This window comes from Megascapheus bottae, chromosome 6, assembly GCF_031878675.1.
Source record: "Megascapheus bottae isolate mThoBot1 chromosome 6, mThoBot2.hap1, whole genome shotgun sequence".
Taxonomy (NCBI): Eukaryota; Metazoa; Chordata; class Mammalia; order Rodentia; family Geomyidae; genus Megascapheus; species Megascapheus bottae.
Genome location: NC_143514.1, coordinates 31,993,743 through 32,012,696, shown reverse-complemented (window position 1 = coordinate 32,012,696; position 18,954 = coordinate 31,993,743). Strand labels below are relative to the sequence as shown.

The 18,954-nt window shown below is 33.5% G+C and overlaps 1 protein-coding gene across 1 annotated transcript in view; it reads right to left on the bottom strand.

Annotated features, from left to right (window-relative positions):
* Pigk (phosphatidylinositol glycan anchor biosynthesis class K) overlaps window positions 1-18,954 on the bottom strand; it is a 91,133-nt gene that overhangs the window by 28,259 nt on the left and 43,920 nt on the right. The window contains exons 7-10 of the mRNA XM_090334590.1: window positions 17,001-17,118; window positions 16,703-16,813; window positions 14,926-15,098; window positions 2,558-2,639 (exon numbers count right to left, since the gene is read on the bottom strand). Coding sequence (XP_090190716.1) covers window positions 2,558-2,639; window positions 14,926-15,098; window positions 16,703-16,813; window positions 17,001-17,118 — 484 coding nt within the window. The remainder of the gene's footprint in view (window positions 1-2,557; window positions 2,640-14,925; window positions 15,099-16,702; window positions 16,814-17,000; window positions 17,119-18,954) is intronic.

The following is an 18,954-nucleotide window of genomic DNA, read 5'->3' as shown; positions in this document are numbered from 1 at the left end:
ACTATCACACTGAGTTCTAATGTATGGTTTAAATTTTGCCAGTTTGATGGGTTATACCCTCACATCAAGGATCACTGTACCTACTTCTGATCATGAATTAGAAGCAGTGAATTAATATTCTCATTTGTGCTCCCTTGACCCATTGGTGTATTCTTTTTTTTCTTTTTTCTTTTCTTTTTTTTCTTTTTGTCAGTTGTGGGGCTTGAACTCTGGACCTGGACACAGAGCTCTTTAGCTCAAGGCTACCACTTGAGCCACAGTGCCACTTCTTGTTTTTCCATTGGGTTAACTGGAGATAAGAGTCTCATGGATTTTCCTGCTTGAGCTGTCTTTAAACTGCAACCATCAGGTCTCAGCTTCCTAAGTAGCGCAAGGCACTGGTGCCTGCCTCCATTTTTGTATTATTTTACCTATACCATACGTATTTGATTGCATTTGTTTTTGTATAATGCTGATACATACTTTAAATACTTTATTTGGTTATTCCTAGACATTGATTCTTCAGCATACATTACATGATCATTAAAAAATAAAAACAATATTTCTACTGTAATTAAAGATTGCTAATTTGGAAGAATTTGTGCTTTTATGGTATTTTCCCCCTTACTGTCATCAAGCATTTAGTATATCTACATTCTCAAAACATGATACATTTCCATGTCTCATACTGGAGGACCTGCTTGTTCAATTTAATTGTAATTATTTTACAGTCTTCTTTATTACTGTGATAGAGAAAATTTCCTGTATATATTTTTATGGGTTTATTGCTAAGCTATGCATTTTATTTAGCCTCTATCTCACCAGTCATTTACTAAGTTGAGCCTCTTGGGTTTCCTAGTCACATAATCATATTTGCTTAAGCCACCAAGAGAAAATGGTAAATAATCTGGTACAAAATAGCAATAGTGAGAATCCTAACTAGCTACACATGGTAAACAGCAGGGTATAATACACAATGACTGCTGAAATGACTGAGACTCATCGCCCGCTTTTATTGCTCAAGTTGATTCTATCCCTAGATCCTTCCTCATAAGCCCTATTTCTTTGGAAGCTTCTAAATTTTGTTCAATCAACTACATGCAAACTTCATTGAAAAATGGTGAAATTTGATCAAATCAGGTACCTAGAATTTTAATTACAGTATTTATAATTCAGTATTAACATTAATGCAATACTTTATACTGCTGAACAAAAAGCAGCCCTACAATTTGGAATTTTCACCAGGGTCAAGTATTTCATATTTGAATTTACACAGTGATAACAGCAAACCACAGCTGTGACATAAACCAGAAACTTTATTCATGTTATAAAAATATTGCTGACATTTCATCTGGTCAACCATTATAAAGGTTAATTCTTGCTTCATTTTTCATATTTTATCCTAGGTGAACTGTTTTTGGGAAGATCCTATTTACCCATTCTGAACAAACCATAAACTGTTGCATTGCTCATTCTTACTGTTAAAAACATATTGACTGGCTGCCTGCTCTGCTATTTAATTCATTTATGCTGAGAGTCAGGCATGAAGACAGAATTTTAAATGTGACATTTGCAGACTGTTAGGTCATTTCAGCTCTGACAACACTAGGGAATTCCTGACATATAAACTGAACCTGATTGCCATGCACAATGAGTTTCCCAAAGGGCCATATTTCTTACTTGGGGGGGGGGCGGTATTTTTCACAGCATTTTAATACTAAACTTCAGTATCAATGAAAAGATACAGCCAGCATTTGAAATTTAAAGTCTGTTCCTTTTAATAAGCTTAATCTAGAGCTTCTCATAAATTCATATCAGCTAAACAAAAAACCTTTTGATTGAGAAAGGCAGATGGAAAACCTCATAATAGTAATTAACATTCTGAAAGAGAAACTGTGACATGGAGGGGCTTTTAATATTTCCTATAATCTGTAAGAATCTGAAAACTCTGATAGATCTCAAGGCTATGACTCTAGTCAATAGACAATTTAAAGTTATTAGATTCTGGCCCCCAGCAGGGCACTGGTAATGTGCTGTCAAATTAGAATACAGAAATCTAAGCTTAAATACTTACAACTCTGCCTTTCCTAAGACCACAATTGTGGAGAGGATCAGAGGTATTATAATTGGAAATGAACAAACTGTCCACATGACACTTGAAATTACATTTTACAAGGGTTGATAATGGGGTAAGGTGGACAAAGTTGGATGATACTGTTCTCTCTTTGTAGCAATTCCCAAAAAAACTGAACCAAATGGTAGTTTTTGGCTCTTTCTTCTTATCATGATAAATATTATATAAAATGGCTCAAAATGAAAGTTTTCTAAAATTAAGTCTTGTCATTGTATAAAGATAATTTTGATTATCCTGTAGGAATTCTGGTGTTACACAAGTAGCCTTTTAATACTGTACATTGAGGGAGACTTTGAACTGTAAGAGGTGAAGCCTAAACAGGGACAGACAGCCTGCAATGCCTTTCTGCTTGAGCACATTGATTCTGAGAAACCTAACAAATGCAATTACTTTTCAGAGATTAAAAATCTTGTTGCTTACAAAAGAATAAAATGGAAAGCAAACCTGGTGTATTATCTGTGCTACAGGAAGTTGTTCGACATATTTCAGAGGTTCCATTAGTTCGTCTATCTGGTCTTCCTTATAGCTAAAAAGAAATTTAAAAACAAACCTCAGTACTGACAAAGGTAAATATGACAAAGGTAATTTACATTAAAATGCATATATTTATAGCAAATATTTTAAATTAAAGGGTATTTACCAATAATCTTTGAAAAAATCCAATGAAAAAATTTAAATGACATGACCAAAAATGCATTGAACATTGATTTTTGCCCCTTTAATAAAAAACAAAATACAAATAAAATCCACCTTGTCATTTGTGTATAGCAAATGTTCATAAAATAATACTCAAATGCTTGTTAAAGATATGAAAAAGTGAAATAACATTCTCTGAAAGGTTATTTTATATGGGAAATATCTTTTTAAGATCTACATTTATGCCAAGTGTGGTGGTGCACACCTGTATCCTAACTACTGAGAAGTCTGTGATAGAATCTTCATTTGAGGGCAGCCCCAGCAAAAAGTTAGCAAGAACTCACATCTCCATCCATAGCTGGGAATCATCCCAGCCAAATCTGAGACTCTAGTAGAAAAACAGTAAGCAAAAAATAGCTAAGTGGCTCAACTGACAAAACACCACAAATCCACTAAGTTTAAACCCCTATATTATTACAACAAAAAAACAATGTAAAATATCTGATATGTTTTGAAGTAGCAAACCAAATACAAGATTCTATATTTAAAGACTACCAATATGGGAAAAAACAGTGCTTTACAGAAGTTGAAAGGTAGTTTCTAGGAGTTAGGATGAAGGGACAGGAGGAAGTAGTACTGCGTGGGTAAGGGTTCACTCAGCAACAGGGAATAGGTTCTAGAAATGGATGTTGGGGGATTGTTATATAAGAATTCAAATGTACTTGACACCGAAACTATAACCTGGTTCAAACAGCAGGTGTATTATCTGCCATGAACTGTTGTGTCCCACATTCCAAAAGTCATGCTTTGAAACCCTCTCTCCCAGTACTTTGGAATATCACTATATTCCTAGTGTGAGTCTTTAAATAGTTATATCAAGCGAGTCTTGGACAAATACGAGTACTATCCTTAAAAGTAGAAAAGATTAGATCGCAGAAATATAAGTAAAGCCACATAAAGATGTTCTCATTTCCAATTTTTTGTTTTTTATTGTAATTAACAGTTACAATTACATTTGCCAGATAAAGGTGCATTACTTTCCACGCATTGATACCCCTTCTCATGTTTTAACCCCATTTCCCTCCCCCATCCCCTCAATTTTTTAAAATTTTTTTCTATTTCATTCTTATATTAATTTTATTCAGATGTTGGCTTCTGTCAGTTGTTTATATTGGCCTTCTCAGGATCCAAAATGATTATTCATCAGGTGACAAAGGAAGAAAGATAAGTTGGCCTATTAGGTCTCTCAGTTCAATATTCTGTGACTGCAGTGCAATATACTTTAATATGTGTTTTTTTTTTGTAGTGTTGTTGGTAACAAAAAACAAATTTCAGTATCATTGACTTTTCATAACATTATCCTCTTCAGTTGCTTTCTTCTTTCCCCTTACAACTGATTCCAAGGAATATTACTGCTCCGACTTTGTCTCTTGCAAGATGTCTTGATTCTCCATTCTCCCAGAGTTATTCTGTTCTTCTTCTTCCTCTCTTTAAAATTTTGGTGACATTGGGTTTGAACTCAGGATCTAGGTACTGTCCCTGGATTTTTTTTTCTCCTTAAGGCCAGGGCTCTACCATAGCTAGCCACAGCTCCACTCTGGACTCTTGGTAGCTAACTGGAAATAAGTCTCATGGAATTTCCTGTCCAGGCTGGCTTTAAACTATGATTCTCAGATCTTAGCCCTCTAAGACAATGAGAATGACAAGTCTGAGTTATCGGTGCCTAAGGTCACCTATCCTTTAGAATCAAGCCTTCTTGTCCATCTGAATTCAATGACTACTTAAGTTCCATGACAAAATCTGGAAGGACAGTAATGGTGAGAAGCATATATGTAGAGGCAGGTAGCCCAGCACTTCCATTTTTTAATAATGCCACAAGATGCAAACCTGTTAATTGTAATCATTTGTAAAATGACTACACATCTTAGAGTTTTGAGGATTAATCAAGTTAATAATTTCAAAGTTCTTACAAGTGTTTGGCATTTACTAAATTCTAGGGATTTAAAAGTAGTTGTATTTACACATAACCTAGATAAAGGTAAATGATAATAATTTATCCTTAAATCTAAGTAAAGTTCACTTCTCCATTTATTTAGATTCATATTTGTGTTCTATAATTTTAATAATGATTTCTACAGAAAAGATAAATATCTTTTGACATGAATATCCAGGTCAGCTACAGTGGTTCTAACTCATACTATATAATATTCATGGCATACCATGTATATATGTAATATACATAAATAGATCATAGTTTTTTGCCCTGACACTCACGGAAAACTATTCTGACTCAAAACTCTTGATTTATATGTGATAATCACCTGTGCAGTCATACCTTCTGCTTTAACTTAATACTAGGGGTTTAGCTCCAAAAGATTCTCCTATTGTTAAGAAAAGTTCTCTTGGAGCTTCTACTGAACACTACCATTCAGCAGTGGGCTACCAGGGAGTTCTATCTGCAGGCCTCAGAAAAAAAGCCTCTTTTTTAATCAACTTCACAGATTAGATAATGAGAAGACCAAGCTAACAATTTCTGTCAGAATGGGCCATATGTAGCATGGCTGATAAAAATGCAAATCAAGCGATATAAATAGCACTACAGTATACCACATAAAGATGCTAATCTTGCATGGAAGACATGAAGACATGATTAAGCTAAGTTTTAGGTGGCAAGCGTGCTCATTGTACATATTACTTTCAAATCTTATAATTATTTTATGGGTACAAAACTTCAAACGAACTGAAGAATAGGCCCAGGCACAAAGGAAGTAACTAGATGAAAATATGAATGAAAGACCATTCAGCATCATGCTTTTACTGTGTCATGTTGCTTCAAAGGTTTCTTCTAGCACTGGGAAGGCAATTTAACAATGCCTACCCTATAGAATACTTAAAACTAGATAAAAGGCTTACTATGATTTCAACAAAAGTTGCCTCTTCTAAAATGAAATCACAGATTGATATCACTAACAAATGTCTTCTACCTCTTGCTTTATTTGATAGCTCCAATCTCAGGGGGTTCTACATAAATAGCTTGCTTAAAAAGTGAATCTGCTGTGACTGGTTGCTCACACCTGTAATTCTAAGTAGTCAGGAGGCTAAGATCTAAGGAATATAGTTCAAAGCTAGCCCAGGCAGAAAAGTCCATGAGATTCTTGTCTTCAATAAACTATTCAGAAAAAGCTGGAAGTGGCACTATGGCTCAATTTTTAGAGCATTAGTCTTGAGCAAAAGAAGCACAAGGTCAGTACCCAGGCCCTGAGTTCAAGCTTGTGGACCTACATGCGTGCACACAGGTACATAGGTGTATACACACACACACACACACACACACACACACACACACACACACACACACTATTACTAATTAATAAATAATTCTTAAAGAAAAGTCTTATTTTTTTGTGTTCTTCAATTTCTTGTTAAGATACTAAAAAATATACAAACCAATATATATTTTTAAATACCACAAAAGTAGTAACTAAAATAGTACCTATAAATTTAGCCATTTTGTATTTGTGTATTACTAAATTTCTTAAAGCAAAACAACTTACATATGCAGAAATTCTTTCCATCACTTTTCAAACTATAATTCAATATCAAGTTTTTCTCTCCCATTAGTGATCCGAAAGAACAGACATCACAATTTAAAGATACAACCCCTTTAGAGAAAGGTTCCACTTATACAAATACATGATACTACTGCCACCTTCTGGCAGGACATAATTTCCCAACTCTTTATAGTATTTCTACAACAATTCTCCAGATTTCAGGAACATGGTTTATTATGAATAAAAATGGAATAAACAATTTAAGCTAATAGAGAAAATGGAATTATAGTAAGTCAATCTTCATTGTGTATATGATAAGTTTTCTTACTATTCACAACACTTAGTGAACACTCAATATTTGAAGTATAAAACAAAGCACATTATAAACAAAATGAAAACTGATTCTCAAGCACTATTATGAAGTACAGTTTTCATCCCCATTTTATGGAAGCAGAAACGGAAGAGTTCAAGTGGTTTGTGGTTTGCCCAAGGTCACAGAGCTAGGAAAGGCACATTTTTATGGCCTTGTTTTCACTACTATGCTGCATTCTTCTCTGAAACATTAAATTATAGATATTAAATAAATTCTCATTATGAAAATTAAGGCTTCGTTTAGTAGAGTGGAGAATTAAAAGACATCTTAGAAGTTTGATGATATGTGTTTCCATATAATTCAGAAATCAATTCTCAGCCAGGCATCAATGATCCCATCTGTAATCCTAGCTACTCAGGAGGCTAAGATCTGAAAATCAAGATGATTCAAAGCCAGTCCATGCAGACAAACTCAAGAGATGCTTATCTCCAATTAACCGCTAAAAAGCCGGAAGCGGATATGTGGCTCAAGTGTAGAGTGTCAGCCTGGAGCAAAAGCTAAAGGACAGTGACTAGGCACAAAGTTCAAGACCCAGTCCTGGCACTATATTTACATGCACATTGTGTATATGTATACATGTATGTTTATATGCATGTACATATATGCACATATACATACTCTAATATCATCCCTGAAGATTGACATCCCATGACTTATAAATGCTACCACATAATTTTTAGATTATATGTAACTTAAAACTTTAAATTGCATTATTTCATATTTAAGTTAAAGTTTATTTTAATTCATAAATCTAAGAAAGTATTAATCCTAGTGAGCATAATATTTACTAACATATATTGGGGATGACTTCTTTCTTGTTTTTTACAAAACTATTGTTGTTTACATTGTTATATTACATAGACAGCTCCTTTCTTATCGATTCATCATTTTGTACACGAAAAAAATAAACTGAGCATGTTACAGTCACTGTTCTGAAACCAAGTTTCTATCACTGAAAGTTTAGCATTCCTCTACCATACCCCTACACAGCTTCTAATTTTGTCCTATGAATTTTTAAACTTCCAAGATTAGAGAATTGCAAGACTGAAATTTTTCATAGTCTTGTGGTAATGAGTGCAAATATAAATTAGAAAGTGATTGAAGTGAATTGGGAGACCAAATTTATAGCTTGTAGGCTGCTACTTTTATAGTGTGAATGTGAATGAAAAGCTCTTTATGTAAAATATTACATATCTATATGAGATACCATGGAAAGCAGGAGATTATTTATTTCTACAAAAAGATTCAGCACCATGTTATGCTACACTGTATATACTGATTTCTTAAAAGTCATAAGGCATCTCAGATTTTGCTTTTTATTAATTATATGTAGTGAATTAATTGCTAAAATATGAAATGGCCAATATTTTATGAAAGCATATTAAACATTTTACATTATTCAAAAATGACAAATTATATAAATTACTTATCAGTTAACCTATCTATAAAACAAATGAGCTACTTCTAAACTTCTGAAATCCCATTATAAAGAGATCTTATTTGAAGTGATAAATGGTTATATGCAATATAAAATAAATGGAAAACAAAACAAACTGAATTATAATGATTGATAATTAGAATTAATCACTTCAAAAAATATAATAACATGAAAAGTGTAAGAGTGAAATCCTGTCAACTATTAGTTGTGCCACCTTGATGATTCTTTGCTTCATAAAGTTTTTCAATCTTATTATTTTTATATGGGTAATTTTCATTGAATAATATGAACATTGTATTCATAATCAATATATCCAACACTGAGCAGTGTTTTGGATATGTACACTTAACTTCCCATTTAATTTCCTAAGTAAGCAGAAATATACTAGAATCCATATATTCAAAGAATTAATAATACATTAATAGTAAGTCCTTTACACATTTCCATATCAATTTTACAACCAGCCTGTCAATCACTCTCCACTTCAAAAAATAAAAGGCTACTAAAATACTCTGGTTTCTCTTCAGATCGTATAAATTCTTCACCTTTACTAAGAGGTTACTAAAGTTTTCATTGTGATTTGGTTTATCAACATCAGAATCAATCAATCAATCAATAAGCTCTCCCAATACAGAATTATTTTTAAAAATCAATCCTACTTCTGAATTTGACCAACAAACAAATGGAAAAGTAATATTTAAATAACTGTTGAGATCAATCTGTGGATTGGAGAACTCTGTATTTATTAAGTTATCCAGATTCTCCACGTTGATAAAACCAGTCCAATCTTAATCAAAATCCCAATAGGTTTTTTTCCTATTTACATTCTTTAAGAAATTGGCAAGTTAATTAAGAAATGAAATTAACCTCAAACACTACCTCATGTCATACTCAAAAGTTAATTCCAAATAGAAGCCAAAAGTAAAAGTTAAAGCTATAAAACTTCTAAAAGCAAATCGTTCTGACTTTAGGTTAGGCAAAAGTTCCTTGCACAAAGGACACTAGAATAAAGAAAAAGTGATTAATAAAATCCATCAACATTAAATCTACTTTTCAAAACACAGTCAAGAAAAAGAAGGGCAAATTCACAAACGGGAAAAACATATATCTGAGAGAAAAATCTTTTATCTAGAGTATATAAAGAACTTTAATAAGAAAATGACTTTGAAAAAGTGAGCAAAAGATTTCAGTAGAAATTAAATGAAAGATGGGCTGGAATGTAGCTGAGTGGCAAAGTGCTTGCCTTGCAAGTGGAACCTTCTGGTTAAGATCCCCAGTACCAAAAAAGAAAAGACAAAAAAAAAATACAGTTAAAAAAATGAAAATACAGTTTAAAAAGTGAAAGATAGATGAATGATCAATATAAACGTAAAATTATGCTTAACATTCTTAGTCATTAGAAATGCAAATTAAAATGAGAGTGGAATATTATTACAGAATTAGGTATCAGTACATCCACCACAACTTCTCTGGAAAACAGTATGGTGGTTCCTCAAAAGACTAAACACAGAGCCCCCCCTATGACCCAGCAATTCCACTACTAGGCATTTACCCAAATGTTCACAAACAAGGCCATATTAAAGCTACTAGCACAATGATGTTCATTGCAGCATTATTTACCATAGCAAAGATATGGAATCAACCCAGATGTCACTCGGTAGATGAATGGATCAAGATGTGGTATTTATACATAATGGAATTCTATGCTGCCATCAGAAAGAATGACATCGTCCCATTTTTTAAGGAAATGGAAAGACTTGGAAAAAATCATAATAAGTGAAGTAAGCCAAACCCAAAGAAATATAGGCTCAATGGTTTCCCTCATTTGGAATAATTAGTATACGTCTAGGATTCTCCTAGCAGAGGGTAGCTCAAAAGCTATGTACATATAGCCATATAGGATGAGGCTAAGTAAAATGAACTCCAGGATATGGTAACAAGAGGCTTATCTTTTTGATTGTTGTTAATATAATTGTTCTTAATGGACTATATGAAGTTATTTCTTTTCTCTTTTTTCTTTCTCTTATTGTTTATCTCATGTTGTTACTGTGTTTGACTTTAGTACCTGGTATATTGTACATATGTTTATTTGTTTACTTGAAATAGGGAAGGGAAGAAGAAAAACAAAATGATTGGGCGGGGAGTGGGAGAAAAACACGCGAAGGGGTATCAGTGTTCAAGAAGTAATGTAACTGTAATCCCTGTCTATATCACCCTGACAATAATATACAATAAAAAAGAAAGAAAATGAACTGAAAGCAAGCAGGAATATGGAACAATTATTTTGGGGAATATAAAATAATAATCATTTTGAAAACAGTTTAAAAGTTTTAAATACAATTAAATATGTTTTTCCACATAGCCCAGTAATCCCACTCCTAGATATTTACTCAAATAAAATGAAAGCTTATGTTTGCAAAAGCTTAAAGCAATTTAGGGAGGTGAGAATATTTCTCAGTTTGTCAATGAATGAACTATAGTCCAACAACAACAACAAAAAAAAGTCCAATGAAGAGCTATGGGTAGATGTGACAAAAGAGAAAAAGAAGGGAGAAGGGGGAATGAGAGAACAAATGGGACTGGGGAAGAAAAAGGAAGGGAGGGAGGCCAGGTAGGAAACACTCACACTAAAAAAGTAAATAAAACAAACTATTTAGTAATAAATGTAACCAAGGAACTACACTGAAAACCATTAAACATTTATAGGAAAAACTGCTAAGACAATGGCACAAAAACATAGAAAGAAATCTCTTGTTCTTGAATTTGACAACTACTAGCAAGCTGACATATAATTCAAAGCAATCTACAGATTCAATGTAATCTCCATCAAAATTCTAAGTACCTCTTCACAGAAAGATCAGTCCTAAAATTTGTATAAAGCCAAAGATAATGAACAAATAACCACGCAAGATTAAAAAGAGGAACAAAGCTGGAGACATTTGTTCTTTTATTTTCTTGGTTTCAAAATATAAAGAGCATAATAATCAAAAGAGCATGGTAATAGCAAGCGCCTTCCCCCTGCCAAAAAACAAAAACAAAAACAAAACCCAGACACAACAGACTAAAAGCAGAATGCATCCATACTCTTAGAGCCAAAACTGAAGGAGTTAGGTGGATTGGTCAGTAACAACTGCAAGATCTTAGGTTCCATCCCTAGTAGTATACGTAAAAAAGAAAAGGAAAGGAAAAAGACATTTAGAAAGATCTGAAACACCTCGGTACCAATCTCACAATTGTAATCCTTGCTACTCAGGAGGCTGAGATCTGAGGCAAGCCCAGGCAGGAAAGTTTCTGAGGCTGTTTATTTCCAATTACCAAAAAGCTATAAGTAGAGCTATGCATGGTAGAGTGCTAGCCTTGAGCAAAAGAAGCAAAGGGACAGTTGCCCAGGCCCTGAGGTCAAGTCCCCAGACTGGCACGTAAAAAAAAAAATCTAAAACTACCAGATAAAAACATGGGAAAGTAGCTTCCTGACAGTGGTTTTGGCAAAAAAATATGATCACAAATGCAAGGCAATGAACGCAAAAATAAAAGGTCTCTGCACAGCGAAAGAAACAACAGTGAAAAACAACACACAAAATAGATGAGTATATATTTAAGCTATATAGCTGATGACAAAGTGTTAAAATCCAAAATAATTAATTCAACTTATTAGTTACTTGAAATCGTTAACTTTGGGAAAAAAAACTGTAAATGAATGAAAGATCTGAATAGAAAAAGAGACATAAATTGATTAAGAGATACATGAAAACAAGGTTCAACATCACAATCCTCAGATTACATTAAGGTTACACTGAGGTGTAACTTCACAGCAATTAAAATGACTGTTATCAAAAAAGACAAAAGGTAATAAGTGATATCTTGCAAGGATGTAGGAAAAGGAAACACTTATACACTGTTAGAGGGAAAGTCATTAGTACAGCTATTGCAGAAAATAGTGGGGAGGATCCTTCAAAAACTAAAACAGCACTATAATTAATTATCCAGTGATCCTACTTCTGGGTATATACCCAGAGGAAATAATTGTGTCAAAGAGATATCTGTACTTCATGCTCGGTGTAGCATTATAATTTTGCCTTTAATAAAACTTTATTACTCAGAACCTGGGTGCCCGTGGCTAATGCCTATAGTTCTAGCTGATCAAGAGGCTAAAATCTGAGGACTAGGGCTTGAAGTTAGCCTGACTGGGAACGTCAGTGAGACTCTTCTCCAATTAACCACAAAAAGCCGGGAATAAAACTGTGGTTCAAGGGCTAGAGTGCTAGCTTTAAACATAAAAACTCAGGGACAAAGCCTGCATCCTGAGTTCAAGCCCTAGGACCAGCAAAAACAAACAAACAAACAAACAAACAAAAAACCTTGAATCACCTTTAATTCAGAAAAGACAAAAAAATTCTTATTTTACATAGCTACTCTGGTCAGCTCTGGTACTAGTTTTGATTATATATTATTAGAAATGTACACTAAACTGTTATATTAAGACACAACTATCACAACATTAAATCTAAACCAATGGTCTACATTGTTAATATAAAGAGAAACATTTCTCAAAATATATTAACATGATAGACATGATATTTTACCTAAGGCTTGAAATATATATATATACATATATATATTCTAACCTATAATTTTCTGAATAAATTAACTTTGTGATACCAAATTACTGGTGACATTATTCTCTAAACTCCCCATGCATATCTTGAATACAATGGTCTCCTTTAAATAAACTTCCAGTTGTTACACTACATGCAAGTAGAACTTAAATGCAATGAAATTATATTCATAGTATTCATTTCAATCTTCTCAGAGCAAAACAGGGATTCAATTCTCATAAATTAGTTTAATAAAGTAGATGGGTAGGTGTTTTGTTTTAGGAAATAGGGTCTACGTTGTGTTGTCCAATTGATACCTAACTCCTGGGCTCAAGAAATCTTCCTGACTGAACCTCCTCAGTATACACCACCAAGCCCAGCTTATAGTAGTGATTATGAAACCACTTGGTAAGGAGCAATATACTAAATAAAGTTGACTTATAAACACTAGAGGGTGCTCCAATTCAGCAGTCCTGAGAAACTGGCTTTAAAACTTTATTTTCTTCTCAAAGATAAAAATTAAAATAACCTTCAACATTAACCATTTTTGCTTTCAAATGCATACGCATAAAAAACTGAGATAGCCACATTCCATTCTTCCAGAATATATAACAAAATGTAGTAGAATTACACACAATTCACCGTAGTAGAATTCCACTGAAATTATTTCTATTATCCACTTAATTCTATAAAAACATCATCTTTTAAGTGAATAGAAACAGCACAGAACAAGTATAAAACCTGTTTATTTTATTGTATTTTTAACCAAAATACCTTATTTTTTGAAATTTTTCTCAATGGTGATATTGAAAATGATGGAATCTATAAAATAACTATAAAAAAACACCAAAAATTTTAACATGCCACATAAGCAAAAATACCTTTCAATGGCTGAAAAATTAGCAAAATAAATAATTCTATAATGAATAAGTAAAAAGAAATTACTATTATGCTCCTAGCTAAATTAAATATTCTTACAATATTTTATCACTTGTTACGTTTTTTAAACACAATTTGAGAATGAAAGCAAAATAGACATGATTTCCTGAATTTCCATATATTTATTCTTTTAACCTTTAAGAAACAATTAAGCCTATATTATTTTTCTGATCGTTTAAAATTTTTATAATACCCCATAGTTATCTCAAAGCATGTCTTCGTACTTTTTTTTTTTTTTTGCCAGTCCTGGGCTTGAGCTCAGGGCCTGAACACTGTCCTTGACTTTCTCAAGGCTAGAGCTCTACCACTTGAGCCTCAGCACCACTTTTGGCTTTTTTCTATGTATGTGGTACCAAGGAATCAAACCCAGGTCTTCAGGCATGGTAGGCAAGCACTCTACCACAGGGCCAAACTCCAGGCTCCTGTCTTTGTGCTTTATATAACTAAACAAGTGATCGAATTTATTGTCACTGGATTGGTAGTAAAAGAAATTATTTTGGCTAGCACCAAACACATTAGTGATTCATTCTTATACTTTGTGAACTATTTGACATCAGATGAAAAAAGTATATCATTAAGTTATATTATTTAATGTTGGTTGTAACATATTAGAACGATATTGGTTGTGCTACTATTCTTTATTGGATTTTATTGTAGGGATAATGTATAGAGGGGTAAACTGGTTCTTATCTATAAAGAAAATTAATTCAATGTTCAGATAGTTAAAGAAAGGTATATTTTACCTCCTTAGATTCAAGGAAAATTATAAAATGGATTTGGTAAGATATATAGGACTAACCTTAAGGATAATAGCAAAAGTGTTTCACATACCCAGAGTTAACAAATTTCTCTCAAAGCTCTCTCATTTGGAACAGGCATGAATACTCATCGCTGACACATAATCCACTCTTCCAGAAGTGAGTGACTAGCACACCTTTCTCCTATCTTTACCTAAGTGTTACCAAGAGCCTCAACAGAAACCTACACCTCTGTGAAGGAGAGCTCTAGGCAATTTATGCCTTTTTAACAAGTCACAAGTTCATTACAACCAACACTCTATTTTGGAATACCAAGAGAAGCTAACCATGACCCCAGAATTCCATAAATATTTATGGTTTCTATATACAAATCTGGAAAGTATATTGCTTACATAAGGTGGAAGACTGGGTAGAAAGATGAAACTACTTATAAACACTAACTTCAATCTCTTAATGTTTCATAAAGCTTCATAAATTATGAGAATAGACTATTGTACTAAAATAATAATTTAAGAGGAATACCTGCTTTCTAAGATCTCTGAATCCCGTTTTAAATGAATAGTCTCTGTTGTGATTTCCACTTTCCGTACACTTCCAAAGAAATCAGTTATTAGGACACTTTTAGGATTCCTCTGAAAAAGATCAATACGATGGCCAGGAGTAGATACACAGAGACTTTTGGGACATACTTGAAACTGAAAAAACAAGTAACAAGTAACAACAGTAAATACATGTACATGGTCATACTTAAAACTGTCACTAAATCAAGCAACACAGTATAGTGTCTCAATCTAAACAGGTTACTCATTAACCCTACTATATTTAAAGGAGTATTATACAAATGTAAACTGTTGTCATGGCCCTTATTCACTACATAAATGTTCAGTGAGCATCTACAAATACAGCAGGTATTAGAATTGAGCTACACAGACAAAGAATATGTATAAAGCACAGCCTTTGCACTTCTTAAATAAGAAGCTTAGATCCTTGAGGGAACATCATGGATGTAAACATTTACATTTTAATATTGAAAGTATACTAGAGGTATAGGTCATAGTCAAAGAGATTATCTGAAGGGCCAGAGAGACTTAACAGGTAGCAATTTCTAAACCTGTCTTTCAATGTCCTTCAATGGTTACCAATGACTACGGCTTCTATTTTTGCTGTTTACTAAAGCACCTTAATACAGTTCAAGGACTACAACCAGTACTCAGCAAACATTATTATAAATAATAGAAAACAAGGCTTATTACACAGACATTATAGAGAAATATCAAATAACCATCTACAGTAAGCTGTAAGAGAATGAATCATTATTATTGAAAAACTAGATATAGTCATGAGCAAATTTTTAATGGATATGAGAAGACATCCTATTAAGCATGCTTACTAAAAACTATTTAACAACTATGAGCTGTTTAAAAAATAGTTCCCTGAGGTTGGGCCTGTGGCATAGTGACAGAGTGCGTGCTCAGCATGTGTGAAACCCTGGGTTCAATTCCTTGGTACCACATACACAGAAAAAGCCCAAAGTGGTGCTGTGTCTCAATTAGTAGAACACAAGCTTTGAGAAAGCTCAAGGACAGTGTCCAGGCCCTGAGTTCAAGCCCCAGGACTGGCTTGAACAAAACAAAACAAAAACAGTTCCCTCATTTTTTCCAAAATAATTTCATAGTATTTAGAAGGCACAGGCAGGAAGATGGTAAGCTCTAGGCCAGCCCATGCTACCTACAAAGCAAGACATCAACCTAAAATATAACAAAAATAGGAAATAAAAAAGAATAAATATTTGTGAATAAATGAGAAAGGCATAAGTTAACAGAAAAACAATGAAAGTAATTGACAGACAGCAATTATCCAGGTGAGATCTCTTTCAAGCTTTTTATTAGGACTATTTTTAATGACAACTTCAAAGCTGTTGTAACTAAAAAAAATACAACCAATCCAGAAAAAGTCAGAAGAAAACAAAATTAAGTTCAAAGCCATGTTAAAAGACTTTATTACAAGAAGTAGAGGACATAAAAATATATGATGAGGTTCTTTTCTTTTTCAGAAACTTCCAATTAAATTTGAAAGACTTCTACTCAATTAGTAAGGGCAATAAAAGGCTACCTGTGATTAATGTTACAAAAGAAAAGTTATGGAAGCTCTGAAAAGGTAAAACAAATTCCAACAAGGAAGAACAACTCAGGGAGATCCTAGAGAAGGTACAGTCTTATTACACTGATACATGCATGTTCACATTCCACATTAAGATTACTACACCAATGTGTTGCAATCAAACCAAGCAAATACTTACAAGGTCATTCATAGTATTTTGACTAGATGGAATAATTTCTTCCAAAAACTCCAAGACATAAAATGTGTACCTATCCATAAGATGGACTCCAATTGCAGGATCTGGTTGATGCTGTGAAAACAAGGAAAAATTAGTGTGTATCTCTGCCATTATAGCAAAATGTTTAAAACAAAATCAACATGTGTACAGTCTAAGAATAAAAAATGACAGATATAGTCACAAAACAAATATAAGCCATTGCAGAAATACTTACATGTTCCAAAGACACTGAAGGTTATAAACTGGGGAATATACCTACCGAGAGTGAGTCTTCTCCCACTTGGCTACTAGCTAGAGCCATTATGCCAGGAGAATAAAATCGTTCATACATCGAAGCTCCTTGGCAAGTGTCAATAATAAATAGTAGTTCATTATAGCTGAAAGGAAAGTGATGATATCCTTCAGTGACTCATGCTCTCAATCATACAAATATTTCTGCAACACTTCTACAACATAATATACCATCTTAATCATCTTATTAGCCAGAAGTTAATGAACTCATCCTGTCTTGAAAAACCACCTCAAACAAGGAGTAGTAGTTGTGCCACAAAGTAGATGCTTCAACTTTTGTCTTCTTCCTTGACTATTACCATATGACTCAAACAAATTTCCAGGTTAACAACCATTTTCTTGACAGCCATGCTGAACTGGAAACTGAGCTAGATTCACAAACATGCACATACACTTATGCACATCTGTGTGTATATGGATGTATGACTTGGTCATCATACTCAACTAACTATAGTTGGAAAACAAATTCTCTCTTATTGAGAGCCAGGTTTGGTGGCTCACATCTGACACCTATAATCCCAGCTTCTGAGGAGGCTGAGAGAAAATTACGATGTCAAGACTAGCCTCTCAAGACTCTTGTCTCAAAAGAAAAGAACAAACAAGCTGATTGTTAGTGGTTGATGTTTGTAATTCTAGTTTCTGGAACATCACAGTTTGAATTCAAGCCAGGCAGAAAAGTCCAAAAGACTCCATCTCCAATTAACCATTAAAACTGCCAACTAGAAGTATGCAAGTGGTAAAGTGCTAGCTCAGTCAAACTGAAAGCTTGAGGCCCCCCAAAAATATACATCTATACAAATTACAGTATAGAAAACATAATATTTAATATTATTAATATATACCCTATATTTAATAATGTATCATTATTCATACATACATTTTGTATATGTATGTGTGTATGTATACATATATAAAAAAAGAAAGTTTCTGCCTCCAAGGAGATAAGGGTTCTATGATTCCTGACAGAGAAACAAAAGAAACTACAAAGAGAAACAGGTCAGTAATAGTATCTGATATGAGCAATAAAGGCAATTAAATTATCTCACAAAAAAAGAAAATTACATGCCAACAAAGGAAAAAACATAAAAGTCTAGGAAAGGGGAACAGTTCCAAATTTGGAACTGTTGGAAGAATGGAGAGAAGTTTATTTCAAAGGGTAAAGATCTGTAAAGATTTCATTTGAAGTTTGGGTCCTTTAGGAAGCTACCAAAGTGTGTACTGAGTAGGGGTATTTTTACTTTATTATTTTAGTGAAACAATCACATAATCAGATCTATTTTCTGAGATGGCTAGCCGGTGAAGAGAAAGTAGAAGGAGACAGGCTTCCCTCCACACTGGGCCTACATAAACAGTCAACACTGCTCCAACAAAGTAAGAATTTTAAACCACAATATCCAACAAAAATACAGGACATTTGGTTAGAGGGATTATTATTTCTTCTTAAAAACAAAAAAAAAAGATGCTAAAGAACAAGAGATATAATCCCACAGGTCAATGCTATTCATGTTGTGTAATAACAAGTTTTCTTTTAAAAACTGAGTTCAGGGTAAGGAGCATGGCCTAGTGGTAGAGTGCTTGCCTAGCACGCATGAAGCCCTATGTTAAATTCCTTGGTACCACATAGAAAGAAAAAGCTGACCAGCATCTGTTGTTATTCGTTTTCCTGATCCTGGCCATTCTAACTGGAGTGAGGTGGAATCTTAGCGTTGTTTTGATTTGCATTTCTTTTATGACCAGAGATGTTGCGCATTTCTTCATGTCCATAGGCCATTTTTGTTTCTTCTTCAGAGAAGACTCTCTTTAAGTCTTTAAGTATTTTTAAGTATCTCACTTTGTTATCTGATATGTTGGATATATTTGTATTTGGTTATTTGAAATTGGATAGGGAAGGGGGGAAAACAAGATGAAGGGTGGGGGTGGGG